The 15,309-nt window shown below is 38.1% G+C and overlaps 2 protein-coding genes across 4 annotated transcripts in view; both read left to right on the top strand.

Moving 5' to 3' along the window:
* Positions 1 to 8,939, top strand: part of LOC116727505 (glycylpeptide N-tetradecanoyltransferase 1-like) — a 57,709-nt gene extending 48,770 nt beyond the window's left edge. For 2 of the 3 annotated variants that reach the window (XM_032574970.1, XM_032574969.1), the window contains 9 exons: positions 3,901 to 4,019; positions 4,544 to 4,635; positions 5,062 to 5,178; positions 5,266 to 5,436; positions 6,255 to 6,363; positions 6,494 to 6,664; positions 6,786 to 6,953; positions 7,055 to 7,192; positions 8,553 to 8,939. In XM_032574970.1, the coding sequence (XP_032430861.1) occupies positions 3,901 to 4,019; positions 4,544 to 4,635; positions 5,062 to 5,178; positions 5,266 to 5,436; positions 6,255 to 6,363; positions 6,494 to 6,664; positions 6,786 to 6,953; positions 7,055 to 7,192; positions 8,553 to 8,576 (1,109 nt within the window). In that variant the 3' untranslated portion in view covers positions 8,577 to 8,939. Of the gene's footprint in view, positions 1 to 3,900; positions 4,020 to 4,543; positions 4,636 to 5,061; positions 5,179 to 5,265; positions 5,437 to 6,254; positions 6,364 to 6,493; positions 6,665 to 6,785; positions 6,954 to 7,054; positions 7,193 to 8,552 lie in introns of those variants that run through there. The other variant, XR_004340810.1, reaches the window with a different exon arrangement.
* Positions 8,940 to 10,173: 1,234 nt separating this feature from the next.
* LOC116727140 (supervillin-like) overlaps positions 10,174 to 15,309 on the top strand; it is a 52,477-nt gene continuing 47,341 nt past the window's right edge. The window contains exon 1 of the mRNA XM_032574336.1: positions 10,174 to 10,290. The gene's annotated coding sequence lies outside the window, so the exon portion shown is untranslated. The remainder of the gene's footprint in view (positions 10,291 to 15,309) is intronic.

Genomic DNA, 15,309 nt, shown 5'->3' with positions numbered 1-15,309 from the left:
CTAAGTGAAATTTGGTTTTGGGGCCCTCTAGTTCTGCTAACAATGTGGGCTGGCTGCAATCAGCAGTTCGATCATTAGATCATTCACACACCTGTTATAAACCTTTTTTTTTTGCATCTCTGGCAGTGCTGTTTACATTATATACTGTACATGTATAATATAGGATACATTTATTGGCCAACTGATTTATCAGCCAGTTGATTTCTGGGCACCGATTTCCTTAATTTTGGGGGACCGTGATCTGCTGATATTTACATGTGAAGCTGATCTTTATCTCCTAATCTTATCTTGGTCAGCAGAAGTTTAGAAATCAGTCTCAGTCCTCTTCTGCTCTGCAGTGAGAGGTTTGACTGACAGACCAGCCCACCAGGTCAGGTCTGAATGTTTACAGTTAACACTATTCACCCCACTGTTGCCAGCTCTCAGTGACTTCCTCAGAGGGAGGCAGAGAAAGTAACACATATCAGTAGATATTTTAGTTAAATGTTTGTGGCTGAAAATGACAGGAAAAAAGAAACTTTTAGGCTTTTTTTGCCTCAGTGTTTTTCATAGCTCATGTTTGGTAAGTTGCTGAATGCAGGGCTGGAAAGTTAGACTGAGTTATCAGTGAGGAGCTAAGGTGTCTGTTAGATGTGAAAAGTATCATTTTATTTATTTTGCAGATCAAACTGTTGCACTGACGTAGAGGAGTTGTTCAAGAAGAACAAAACTTGTCTTTATAGATTTTATTTTTGTTGGTCAAACTGCTGTATTGAGTTTAAAACTGCTGAGTCCTATTTTATGAGCTGTTTTTTACTTCGGCATAAGAGGCATAACCTGTTCAATTGCCAGTCAACTTATATCAATACATTTTGACCAATAATCAAATGTCTTTTGACCAAAAAAATATACTAGAATCTGGTAGCCTGTGTGTGCTACCAGAGTATTTAGCTTGCTAGTTGTGAGGTAAATTATAAAGTGAGTGTTCAGTCCTGGAATGACAGTCATTATGCTACGTCGATGCATAATTTTAATCTGATTATTGGACTGTAAATAGTAACGTGTTTGAATACTTGTTACTGAAATAAGGGGTCAGATTAGAGTAAATGGCACAATCTGTCAGGTTTCCGATATGCGTCCCCCCAATGACAGACTACGCCCTTGCCTTCAAATGGTTTTCACAGAAGTTTCACATAACTTAGAAGTTGATGTAAAAATATTGTTTGTTTTTGCCACAAAATCATTGTACTCAGCAGCAAACAACATATCCCCAGCTACAGCATAGAGTAGCTCATCGATGTAGCAGCTATGTTGCCTGACAGAAAAACGTTTTGCTAGACAATGTCAAACATTGAGAAGTTTTTATTATTATCAAACACGGTGGTTTGAAGCCAAAAATACCTGAGAAATATACAGAGCCAGCCATGAAAATCAACTCATTTAAAGTTAAAACTCAGTTTCGCACAAACACAAAGACCCTAGAATAAATGTTTGGCTGTTGAACTGGACAGTTCCAGGTCGTTATCAAGCTAATTTTCTATTAGTAGCTTTTCAAATCTTTTACATTACATTACCAAGGCACATAAAACAAACCTTTGTCTTGGCTTTTTCTATTCTTCCTCTTTCTTTTCTCCCTCCCCAAAGGATAAGTCCTTTTTTGAGACATTGTTTTGCTTACTTAACTTCTGACCGGAGCTTTGGACGTTTGGATGCTCGCTGCACATTGCAGGGCAGCTCATGATACAGGCGAAGCGTGTGGTACCTACCGCGGCCACCAGGGGGCCCCAAGAGCAATTATTTTTTTCTTTTTATCCATAAAATAATGATTTCTACATTATCAGATATATATTGTTGTAAAAACAAATCACTTCGTAGTGAAATTATGTGTTTTTGATATTATAATGACATAGAAATTATTACGAAAAATAAATAAATAAACTTCACTGACAGTGTTGTATAAAGTACTGAAATCTCAGAGTCAAGTAAAAGTACAAGTACCTCTCCAAAATATGACTTTGGTAAAAGTCGAAGTCACTGACTGAAATGTTACTTGAGTTAAAGTCTTAAAGTATCTGAAACTTCTTGTACTTAAGTATGGAAATTACTGTAAAAATGGATGTACTCAAGTAATGTAATGAAAAGTACAAGTAAAAAGTAAAACAAAGCAAATGCAGTTTGAATGACATTTTTTATATTTTGGTAAACTTGTCAAATACACTTAAAATAATGTACACAACCAAATGCAGGCAAAAGTAAACCTGCTAATAGATATACCTGCAGGCATCATTTAGTTAAGAAAATTATGTGCTTTACCTATAGCACAAGGTTAACTTAACCTGCTTTACAACTGAACCAGCTTCTTAGTATACCCTCCAGGATAGAAAATACAAAGTTTTTGTAAGCCTTAAGTTTTCCCTTCAAGTAAGGTCAGTGCTGAAAAATAAATAGTACAGAAAATGCGGCCAACATGAAGAAAAAGAGCTGTTACGATTACTCTACTTCACAAATCAGTGAATCAGTCAATCCTACAGTCAGTAGGTGGTGCACACAACTGGTCATTATGCAAAAGAAAAAAAGAATTGGGAGGGAAATGCAGCTTATTGGCATCTGTAAACCTGGTTTTGAACTTGCATGCCTTTCCTATATTCGTTAAATTTAGTCTAAATTGCTATTGCTATGGCTTCTGTCCCCCCTTGAACAGAGGAGTCTAGGTAGCCTGCTACAGTCAACATTAGGCCTAAGCTAAATACACCAGGTGTGGAACTGAAACAATGCCAAACAAAGTTCATTTATGGTCAACGTTTCACAATACAGTAGTGCCTAGTGACCAAGCTATAGTTACTGAAACAGGAGGATTATAACCATTTCATAAGACGTTACCTCGACGTGTTTCTTCAAGTTGGACGGGGAGTTTTTGTAAGATAGAATTTCCACATCTTCGGGCAGGAATAACATAAACTGCATGCGCTACGACAAAATCTTTAACACCCACGAAAGAGTGTATTGTGTTTAAATAAGGCCATGGGCTCTCATCACCAGCTGGTGGTTCCCCTGGAGCCGTGTCCGACGTAGTTGCAGTCGTTGTGGTCTCCGTCTCCTGCTCCATGTGGCTGCGGCTGATAGCGAGACTTGCTTTGTGTTTAATGGGAGAAGCGAAACAGGTGTATCCTATTGGTGGTGATGAACAAGCCCAGGCAAGCAGGCTACCGACTTTGTTCGGTAGCCTACTTGCTAATCAGTAGGTGGGGTCAAAACACTTGCGTTTCTCTCTCGCTTTTTTGTAACGAGTAACTAAACCACACATTGAAAATGTATCGGAGTAAAAGTACGCAATTAAGTTCGGAAATATAGTGAAGTAAAAGTGAAAGTCGTCAAAAATGTTCATACTCCAGAAAAGTATGAAGTACTCCAAAATATACTTAAGTAAAGTAGTGAAGTATTTTTACTTCGTTACTATACAACACTGTTCACTGAGGGGGCCCCTTGGTGGCCCAGGGGCGCTAAGCGGCTGCTTAGTTTGCTTATGCCTTGGGCGGGCCCTGCTCATTACCCAACTAAAGTTTTCACGTTCCTTAAATCACACATGAAAACTGGGAGGACAGCTGTGATAGAGTCATTAGCAGAAGCAGACGGCAGACTCAGGCACCGAGTCGCCTTCGGGCTCTGTAAGCCACAGCCGACGGGGTCTAGGGAACCGCAACAACCAGCGTGGACAGAGTCCAGAACAGCTGAGACGGGAACGCTCCCAAACTGAGCCTGATTGAGAGGCTGGTGTTGAGTTGCTTCAGGGCTGTGTTGTCTTTTCTCCTCCGTTCCCTGGAATTGTTTCTCTTTTTATCACTACTTTGTTGTCATTTTCAGTACGTATGGCTAAGGATGATGGTAGGCGAACTTCATTTGGTATGTTTTGGTTTCGCTCAGGTGACCACATTACAACTCATGGCCCAGTCGAGGAGGTGGACGCCACTATCCGGAATGAGCCATGCTTACTTCCTCAGGGATTCTCCTGGGATACTCTGGACTTGAGCAGTCCTTTTGTGGTAAATCACCCACCATAACCACTGGTACACATCAATAACCACAAACCTACTGTATCTGAAACTCATCTTAAAGGAAAGCCAAACAAAAGCTGGCACCTTATGTCTTTCTATGGCATAAAACATCCAAAAATAACAGTTGTATTCAAAAATTGAACTTTTTCAGATTATGTCACATTTCAACACAAACATTCATGTATTTGGTTGTAATTTGATTTCTGTTGATCTCTACAACCTCTTGATTACTTGTGTATTTATTGCTCTTAAGATTTTCTCAGTTTAGATAGATGTGAGGCCTTAACAGAACAGTTGGAAAAGCTGGTTGTGATGTGACAAAATGTGAAAACATTTAAAAGGTATGACTACATTTTTAAGGCACTGTAGTTCTGTTGTTTCCTTGACAACCTGTGTTTAGACAGACTTGTTTACCAGATATGGTGCTGTTCACTCTGGTGGACAGTTTTTAAAATCATGACCCAGCCAAATAAGCTTAACAAAATTGTTTTATTTTCCGGTTTTCTTCACAGTTGGGAGAGCTGTGCCATTTGTTAAATGAGAATTACATGGAAGAAGACGACAACACAATCAGATTTAACTTTTCTCCCGAGTATCTACTGTGGTAAGCTGCTGTGTTTAATAGTACCTTATCAATCAATTTTTAAATATTTATGCAGTCGATTTAATAATCCAGTGGGCATTTTTGTTTCAACCTACCCCCAATTAATGTTCAGTTGAGATCATTCGACAGATCCCCATTGGTCTGTCACAGCCCAATAAATTCAGCTTGTGTGTTTTTTTATAGTAAGCGAACTGCCTGTTCTATTCTCCTTCATTTTAGAGCTCTGCATTGATTGCTTTCCAACCCTTTGGGCCACTAGCAGCAAATCATTTAACACTTACTTTGAATTTAATATTTGTCATTAGTTTTAGAAGAGCTAGAGCTGACCGTTGGTCCCTGAAGATAAAAAGAAATTCATGTAGAAATATAACGAAAGAGAACATGTTTTTCAGAGACATACTTAAGTGTCACTGATCTCCTCCTAAGGGCTTTACAGCCTCCAAACTGGCTGCTCCAGTGGAACTTGGGCGTGAGAGTAGACGCAAATAAGAAGTTAGTCGGTTTCATTGCTGCTGTACCTGCTGATGTTCGCATTTACGAGACGTGAGTAGCTCGTAAATTCATGCAAAGATATGTGTGTGGGTGTGTGTGTGCAAAACCAAAGTCAAGAGCCTGAAATCTGTCTCTCAGGAAGAAGGGGTTGGTGCAGGTCAAATTCCTGTGTGTTCATAAGAAACTGCGCCTCAAGCGGATGACACCGGTTCTGATTCGGGAACTTACCAGAAGGGTCAACCAGCAGGGGATCTACCAGGCTGTCTATGCAACTGGCACAGTGTTGCCAACACCAATAAGCTCCTGCAGGTAGTTACTGCACATTAAAGTAAATTCAAAGCAGAATCATAGCCATCAGTTATTTAAAATTGCATTTTTCTTATGTGTACAGACACGACTTTGCCTACATTTTTACCACCTTTGACATTTTCAACATGACTTATACAAATTCAATGTGTTTCATTAAGATTTGGTGAAACACAGACTAGTGGATAATAATAAAGGAAAGGGAAGATTAAACTATTTTTCAAACAAAATCTGAAAAGTGTGACACACATTTGAAATTTAGGGTGCCACAAGCCTTGCAAGAGACATAGGAGAAAAAGGTGCTTGCTTCACCTTCTAGCACAACAAACCTACATATTCAGCTAGATCTACTATAATTTTGTTTTTTTGTCTTTTTTTTTTTATCAAAGCACCTTTTACACGCCAAATTACCATGTTACAGATCAGACCGAATCAAATTGCAACTAAGTGGAGAGATTAGATTTTTATTTTTACTGGCTCTGTCATCTAGTCTGATTGATCCTGAATCATTTTAAAAGAAAAACTGGCAAAAATCCAGTTTCTACATGTGCAAATCCAAGAGTTGCAGCTCTGATACTTGAAAAATCCATTCTATTAAGTATTAGTACATACAAAGTATAGACATTCTGACAGTCATGTGATGTTTTAGTTTCACTCCAAATTTATGCAGCATAATCCAAGGTGGCAGAAACTTTTTCAAGGCCGTATATGTCATTTGTAATTGCCTTTCTGTTCAGTGATCTCACTGTATGTACGATATTTTTCCTCTAAAGCAACATCTGCCTTTGTCATCCCTGATATAAACTAATGAATCCTCTCAGCCAGTGGCATCGCCCTTTGAATCCCCGTAAGCTAATGGAGGTCAACTACCCCGGTCTAAAGCAGAACATGAATCTGCAGCGAGCCTTGAAGTTTAACCGCTTACCTGAGGTTAGTGTGTGCTGCCATCTAGAGACAAACATGTGTTATTGTTACTGAAGGGACAGAGGTGTTAGACTGTAAAAATATCCTAAGAGCACTGATTTAAGCAATAAAGTTTTTTAAATAATTTTTTTCCAAGGTGACAAAGATAAAGGGCCTGCGTCCTATGACTAAAGAAGATACTCCAAGGATCCTCTCATTACTCGAGAAAAACCTCTCCAACTTCCACCTCAGCCCCCTCTTATCGCTGCAGGAAGTAGAGCACTGGTTCTTACCAAAGGAGAATGTGAATGACACCTACGTGTTGGAGGTCTGACCTTCTTCTATCTGTACTTTAAATTCCTTTGAACAGAGAAAAACTTTTTTGTTAAGAATTTAAGCTGCGGTGCGGTGGTGGAAAAATTGATTGACCTTCCGTTCCTCGCACACAGGCGGACAATGGTACTCTGACTGACATGGTGAGTTTTTATGCCGTCTCCTCCAGGGTGCTAAACCATCCAGTTCACACCAGTCTCAGAGCCGCTTGTCTTCTGTACGCCGTCTGTAATGTCACTAAGATGGCTGACCTCATGCAGGACACGTTGGTTCTGGCTAAAGCTGTGAGTTTATCTGAATATAAGCATCTCTGATTTAACAAGCAGTGCTGTGAAAAATGCCCACACTTTTCTTTTCTTGTTTTTTTTTTCCCTTTCACAAACAGAAAGGCTTCGATGTCTTCTGTGCTCTCGATGTGATGGACAACATGAGTTTCTTGGAAAAGCTCAAGTTCACCATCAGCGATAAGAGTGTCCATTACTACCTGTACAACTGGAAATGTCCTCTCATGAGCCCGGACAAGGTACTCACCACTGTAATGTCTCCACTTGCCAAGAGAAACTTCTGTCTGTCAGGTCCTGTAATGACCTTTCACCCCTTTCATTTCTGATAATATTGTCAAAGGCTTGAATCATCTTGGAACTACAATTTTTTTCACAGAACAGAAAATTTTAGGCTTGAGATTATTTATTACAAACCAAATTGAAAAGGAAGATACATCAGGTAAAATTTATTAAAAAAATAAATTAATTAATTTTAAAAAAACTGTGAAAGTGGTAAGAAAGCTTGAATGTTTTTTTTGATTTATTACACATAAAAAGCAGCTTGGACATTAGTCATACACAGCTTTTGTAATTTGCTTGCACCAGAGCATCTGATTCCTTTCTTGTTTAGCCATTGTATGCAGATTTTAATTGCTCATTCTTAGGCCATAATCCTGTTGAGAGACCAGGTTGAGGAAAACTTCAACCTTTGGACAAAGCTTCCCATTTGACTCTAGTTATTTAGTATACAGAAGATAAGCCCAAATCTTCACACCTTCGCCACCATGCTGGACAGTTGGCATGAGGTGTTTGTTGATATTTTCTCCAGACATGGTGCTGTGTATTGTGGGAAGACTTCTCTACTTTAGTATCATCTTTCCATAGATGTTTGCCCAGTCGTCTTGCGACTGATTTAAATTTGTTTTACATATCTACATTTCGATAAGCTAAACTTCTTTAGGGACAAGCTCTGATGACAACCATCCCAAGAAAGCAACATTTTCCCATTCCTTCCTGTGGATAATCAGGGGGGTTGCATCAGAAATGGCATCCACCTAAAACGTCTGCCAAGTCTGTGTGTATGCAGCTGGGGAGGCGAGGACTGCTGTGCTGTAGGAACTCTGTGTAGGGAGGTGCTGCACGGACAACAACTGTTGCAAACATTGACATACTCCGTGAGAACTCTAAAATTCAGACTTCTTGGGTTTTGCAGTTTCTCTGAGTATTCCATAGTGTGAATTGGGGTGAATTTGTTGAAAAGCCAACCTCGAGGTAGAAAAGCATCTGTGTCAAATGTTTTCCTGGAAATGATGGAATTTGCACATTTTAGAAATGGTCTTATGATCTTATGTGTTTACAGACTAATAGCAATAACTGAGTCTCTAAGGTCATTGATACTTATATTGATGTCTCTCCTCCTTTTTAAGGAGGAGAGACATAAAGGTGTGTGTCTTACTCCAGACTCCTTTTACCCTTGATTATAGATTAAAATCATAACTGGTGCAGTTAAAGCAATGCGTATTCTTTTTTATTAGTCTTACTATGACAGCCTTTAATGATTCTGTGGCTGCTGCAGTGATAGTTTGCAACCATCCACACTAACAGGTGTTTATTTTACAGGTCAGTCTGGTGTTACCCAACTAATCTGACGCATTGAAGATGAAATGATCTGCATCACTACCTGTGCTTTCAGCATTCACTGTGCTGTACAAAATAAAAAAAGGAAAAGTAACTGATGGAGCAGTTACAGTCAGATGGATTAATCTATTACATTGTAATGTGTGTGTTTACATGTGAATGCACGTGTGTGAGACTGTGCGTGGGTATAATGATCAACATCAAAAGCCCTGTGGTTGTTACCGTGATCAGTCCTAAAACTGCATTAATAATTGTCTAAAGCTTCAGCTTTAGAATGTCAAGAATAAACAATCATAAAACTCATTGTTTAATTCAGAATACATGTTAGACCAAAGGAAAACATAATAAAATCCATCCTGAAAACCTGAATGTCTAATGCATATAATTTTGTTATTTTATTTCTGCAAAAAAGGCAAACAATCCTGGTTAGCTTTCAGGGGTTAATAATTACATAAAACAGTAAAGCTTATCGCTGTGTAATTGTTAGACTGTGTGAGCCAACCACAGACCAAATGCCACATCAATCAATCAATCAAATTTTATTTGTATAGCACATTTCAGCAGCAAGGCATTTCAAAGTGCTTTACATCATATCAAACACAGAAACACAATGCAACATAGAATCAACAATCAAATGTTGCATATTGTTTTAGTTTGAGCAGTAGGGTGCGCTACAGTATAATATCATAGGCAGGTTTTGCCTCTGAATGTACTGGAAACCAAAATAATGTTTGGATTTCAACAGTGACACACAATGAAGTGATAGAAAAAGGCATATAAACTAAACAATATACATGAAGCAAATGTCAGCAAAAGAAAGTTAATTTATTGTACAACTACAGAGATTTATCATTTCAGTAACAGGTTACAAAAAACATGTATGCAGTATATGTTTTATTTTGCTTTCTTACTTGTTTCAAGCAGTATTAATGTAACTCAGGCCAAATGTAATTCTAGATATTGTTACTGCTTCCAAAACCGTTAAGGATTGAGCAATAAAATACATCAGAATAAATAATTATGTAATTCTTATGTTAAATTTTTCTCTTTTTTAGCTTGCATGGATGGTTATTTACAAAGAAGTTGTAATTATTTACACAGGAAATATACTGTAGGTAAAAGGAAGTTCACCAATTTCCTGAAATAATGTGACAACATTATAGATGAGCTTAAGTATGAATTAAAAGCTTACCAGTAAAAACGTTAAAGTGAATTCGATTTAAACACTATCTTATCTATGAATTACGTATTGATTGGGAAAAAGCATTATTTGCTCCGTTCTTAGTACTCTATTCACACAGGAAGAATTTGCTAATGTTTTCAAAATCTGAATTCAGAGTGTGTTTTGGTTGTTCTTCTCAGTACAAAGAGAACAAACATTAACAAACAAACATCTTTGATCAATTCGTTTTGCAAGACAAAACTTAGACCAAGCTGGTTCAGTTTATTAATCTGTGTTCAAAAGATCAGCATCTTTCTATTAAATGATTCATACAATAAGGTCCCACTAGATAAAACTCGAAGAGATAATAGAGAATGGGGCGTTTACTAGCACCACATGAACGCAACGCTGTGGTGAGATCTGACCAATCAGGAGCCAGAAGGCATTTTAAGTTTGAAGAGACCGGAGTTCGCCGGAGCACTCGCTGCAAGCTTTGCTAACGAGCGTTGAGCTGCGAGGAAAGTGCATTTAAAGCCGGACTGCATTCTGAAGAAGAAGGTAAAGTGTTGATTTTATTTCTCTTTTCTCTCATTGCTCTTTTTAACGGTCGCTCTCACTAGCGGAACGTCAACCACCGCCTCGAGCGACGTGCTCAGGTTAACGTTAGCAGGAACTTTTCAAAAAAACAGCTGATGAGCGTTTACACTGTGTGGTTTCCTCACACTTTGTAGTGCCTACTTTCACACAGACGCTGTATATTGTGCGCTAGTTGTGCTTTCTGGCTTCTGAAGAGACCTCGGATAGAAAAAAAAAAAAAAAAAAAGCGCAGGTATGTTGTGCCGGGGTATAAAATTGGGAGGTTATTTCTACGTTTTCGTAATAAATGAGTCGTTGCAGCGTAACTTCTCTATTGTTGCTGGCTGGGGTTAGCAAAAAACTGCGCTTCCTGTGAAGATATCTAGTCATTTCAGTGTTTTTTTTTTAAAAGGAAATATTAATCACTCGTTGTTCATTGTATGGTACGGTAAAGTTACCCTGTCATTCATAAACTCACGGTCTGTCACTGCATTAGTCAAGGCTCCTTTTACAACACTTTAACCCCTTCAAGCTAATTTTTGTCTTTAACGCTCACTTGTTAGGTTTAGAGTTGCTCATGGTGTTACAGTTTAATAGGGGTTTTCTGTTAGATTTGTCCTGCCCTCCTTTCATCAGCTACCCTTATTCTGCAAACAGAGTAATAGGTCAACGTTTGGGACAGTGCTGTGCAAACCCAGCTGTAAAAACAAAGTGAGTTTTAAAAAAGTGTTAGGAAAGTTGAAATACCCGCAGTCAGTAAAACCTTTTCCTTCAGTTCTGTGGTGAGAACTCTTCTTGTAGCTCACCACAGTTAACATTATTATAGTTTTGAAACAGATCTATTTGTCTGTGTCGTTCTGCCCAGGCAATGCGCATAGTGTCAGACATATTGAGCAATTTGTAGCTCCAGGCAATGCAGTGGTATGATAGTTTCAACACTGTAGTAACTGTGAATAAAAATACAACTGCATTTCCTTTTCAACATTTGTAAATCTATGGTATTTATGTCATGTTCTCACATTCTGCTTCAGGGGTTTCCTGTAGTCAGATTGAATACTAGTAAACCTCTCCAGAGAGGAAATGTGAATAAAAACAGAGAAATCACAAATACTTGTACCTTGAGTGAATTAGGTCTATTTACCAACTTTCTCTTCTGCAAAGAAATGCCTTCTATGAATTCTTTCATGGATGTAGACATATTGTGAATGATTGTTTATTGTAAGGGTATATTTAATCAGGCTTAATGATAATTAAATAGCAAAGAAATAGAAAAAAACTGATGTTTGTTTTATTGAGGGCATACTGTATGCCGCGTGAGTTTAAAACAATGTGTTAATGTAATTGTTTTTATGTAAAACAGTAAATAAATGATTCCATCTGCAACTCTCGAATCTATTTATGTTAACATTTATTTTAAGTTTCCTCTGTGCTCCAGTTTTGAGAAATCTCTAGTCACTCTGACACTTTCTGTTGAATCTTATTAAAGGAAAGATGAGAACATTTTAGTAGTTTTGAAACTCTTAGGATCTTTTCACACCTGATAGTCCAGTAGACTTGGTTTGATTAGGGACCAAAATTGCAACATTTGTTACGTTTTCAGTTGGTGCAATTTGCTTCCACACTGCAGTGTGTCAAATGAACTAAACCCTTCCAAAAACCTGTTCACCCCTTTGCCTGTGGTGACGCTGCACCAAGAACCACTGAAGAAAACGACACAAACGAGTGCAACTTCCTTTTTCCCCAAATGTATGCAAAAATGGAGTGACATGAAATTTTAGTCTTTGTAGAATTAGTCTTTTTTTAAAAACCCTACAAGCCATTTCCTCTGCTAGAGCTAGATAACAAGTGATTGTTTTGGTCCTACTTACCCAGAATGCTCTGTGCTATTGTCTGCGTCTTGCTTTTGGAGCGTTTGCATTCAAACTGCACCAGAGTTTGCTTCAACCGAACTGAGACCTCGGTTTTTAGGTGGACCAGAGTTTGCTGTTTTGGTCCACATCAGAGTTTGATGGTGCATTCATACCTCCTCTAGCGAACCGGACTTTCTAGACAAACATACCAGAGTTCCATTAAACAGACTAAATGCACCCTTACTGTCAACTTTGGATTATATTGTATAGCTGTTGACAGTCCTGCGTCCATTTAATTAGTTTTGACAGATTTAATAGTTTCCCTTGAGACTAAACTAATTTTGAAGTATGTATGATCTGTTTTTTCCAGTTGCAGAAAGAAAGTTGTTAGTTATTTTTAGGTGTGGTAGCTATCGTTTTAGAAGTACGGTACATCTTGCTTTTTCCATATAATGAACTGAATGAACCACACTGAGCCCTCATACCTATAGGTTATGGAATTTGAGACACACCAACCTGTCATTTTCCTGTTCCAAGGCATCCCAGCTGCTTGTGTCACAACAGACCTCCCCAAACCTCCCCGATTCACACAGAGTTGTGCAAGATAGCAAGAAGAAAATGCATCTGAAGAACGTGTTTCTGCAGATTCCGGTGGCTCTTTTTTTTTCTTGAACTATGAGGTTGTTGTCGTTGATAAGCAAAGGTGAAGGTTATCTGGTTTTAATCTCCTGAATAACTTTTTTTCAGTCAGGAGAGGCTGGTGTTGCATTGCCCTTGCAGGAATCTTGTTTTTTAAACTCAGGCAAGAGTTCCTCCAAATAGTGTATGACTGTGTCCCAGATGAGGGCCTCTGCTGCAGAGACATGTTTTGTTCTATACTGGAATTTTTTCCCTTTAGTTCAACTGAACATAACCGGGAAATAATCAGGTTTCAATTTCTGGACCAGTGAAACTATTCAAATAAAAATTACAATGTGTCCTAGGCTTCGTATTACAGTGCTATATCCTTGACAGTTGTGCAAAGTCATCCTTCCCAAAACTTTTTCAAAGTTAACTCTGATCAAATATTCTCTCTCTCTGTCAAATCACTGTGCTATCTAACTGTTGGTCTGTCATTTGACTTCTTGGTTTTTGTTTTTTGTAGAGCATATTAAGAAAATACATCTTTGGACAATATATACTCTGATGCAGTTTCTGCGTGACACAAAATTGACTGGTGTTTGTGAAGCACCTGATTCAGGAGCGTGATTTATTTTCCTCGCTGCTGATTGGAGCCCAAGAGTTGAGATAAGGAAGACTGTAGATGTTATCTTATGCGTTAGCGCCAATACGGTTTCCACTGTGCGTATCAATGCATGACAAAGTTTATTTACTGTTTAAACTATTAAAATAGGGAGGTATTGAAAATTTTTTGCGTGGGTCTCAAGTATTCATGGATTTTAGCTATAACACAGCTCCTCTGGTTTGTCAATGCTGGGGGTCTGCTGTACATAGGTAGGGGTTTATTTTGCTGTGCTGTGCAGGTACCATATGTTCAATAAATGGCATTGATTAATTTTTTCATCTAGTATTGTCGGCATCAGCAAGTATCTGGTCTTGAATGACTCTTGCCTTTTTAAAGTGATGTTGCATCTCAGCCTCATTTTAGTTGCTGCTGCAAAGTTGCTGTGATTTCTGAAATCACCGTTGAGTGAGAAACTCGTCTTGCTGATGATCAAATAGTCGAATGTAACAACATGAATAAGAAAAAAGACAGCATTCAGTTCTTACTGATACTCTTTCATCCTCTCTGGGAGTTCTCCCTGGCCTGAACTGTGCACTACTTGGCTGTGTTACTTAACAGTTAAATAAAATAAATCAACTGAACTGTAAAAGGAGGCTGCAGTAATTTAGACAGTAACCACCCACACATACCCATCCCGCTCCCTTTTTTTCTGGTTCCATCTTTTTTCTCATTTGCTTTCAGTTATAGTTGACCTGTTGCAAGAAGTCTTGCAGTACAAATATTTACATAATGCAGAAGGGAAATGATAGTGGGACAGCAGGGATGTCCAGAGGGAAGAGTATGAGGGGTCACCCTCAAGCTAAGACATATTTATAAAGCCAGCTTACAGTCGTTGGAGTCCTTCCACCGTCTGAATCAAAATCCTAACCCCATTTAGTTTTTCTTGCATGGCACCATTGTTTTTTTTATACACAGGATATTTTCCATTGCATAAAACTATCCCATGCTGGATTCACTCCTTGCGTTACAGCAACATTTCAGTTAACATCACCAATGAAAACAAAGCATGAGAATAACATGTGCACTCAAAACAAGTGATATAATGACCAATTCTTTCCATTCATGTCTACCCGCTGGCCATTGCATTAATGCCCATGTGAGTAACAGATGTTACCATTAAACATCAATGAATAATACATGGATGCTCTAATGTATAATCGGTAAACCACACCAGGCCATCAGGCTGCTCCAATACAGATTGGAAAAGAAATTAATAAGCAATGTTTGCCGACCTCACTGAAACAGGAATTTCTTTTTTATGCCTTATTTTTACTTTCATTCGGGAACTTTTGCAGTTATATCTACACAAATTGAGTTTCTTCTTAAGTGTTGTGAAATATAATGCAAATTATAGAAACAGAATTTTGCTGTAGACTTAAGGCATGAACCTGTAGTAGATGCTCATGTTTCCATGGCATTGTTGGAATTACACAAGAAGTTTTAAAACAAAAAGTAACATGAACAGATTGCTTTTATTTAAAACATAAAAGCACTAGTTATTCTTACTGCTGCTAAAATATAACATACTAATCATTAAAGCAAGAACGTATAGACTGAATATGCAATACATTTTGCATTTGTTTTCAGGTAAATGTGTTTCTGGTGTAGGATATTATCTTTTGGTTATTCTGATGTTTTTAACATAATACTGGGAGTTTGACAAGCTTTTTTTTTTTTCTTCGACTAGCCCGCAATTCTGCTGCTTTACAAATAAGTTTGGTTTTTTTTCTTGCAAACTGTTGTTTTAAGGCAGTGTTGCACTAGTATGATAAACATTTGTTTTTGGGGATGAATATTTGTCTTTGTTGACATGAGGGAGAGGAATATTAAACGTTCAACTCTATTGAGGGAAATTTATGCATTTAA

The sequence above is a fragment of the Xiphophorus hellerii genome, chromosome 10 (genome assembly GCF_003331165.1).
Source record: "Xiphophorus hellerii strain 12219 chromosome 10, Xiphophorus_hellerii-4.1, whole genome shotgun sequence".
NCBI lineage: Eukaryota > Metazoa > Chordata > Actinopteri > Cyprinodontiformes > Poeciliidae > Xiphophorus > Xiphophorus hellerii.
The sequence above is the reverse complement of the archived record's forward strand: the minus strand, read 5'-3'. Positions and strand labels throughout refer to the sequence as shown.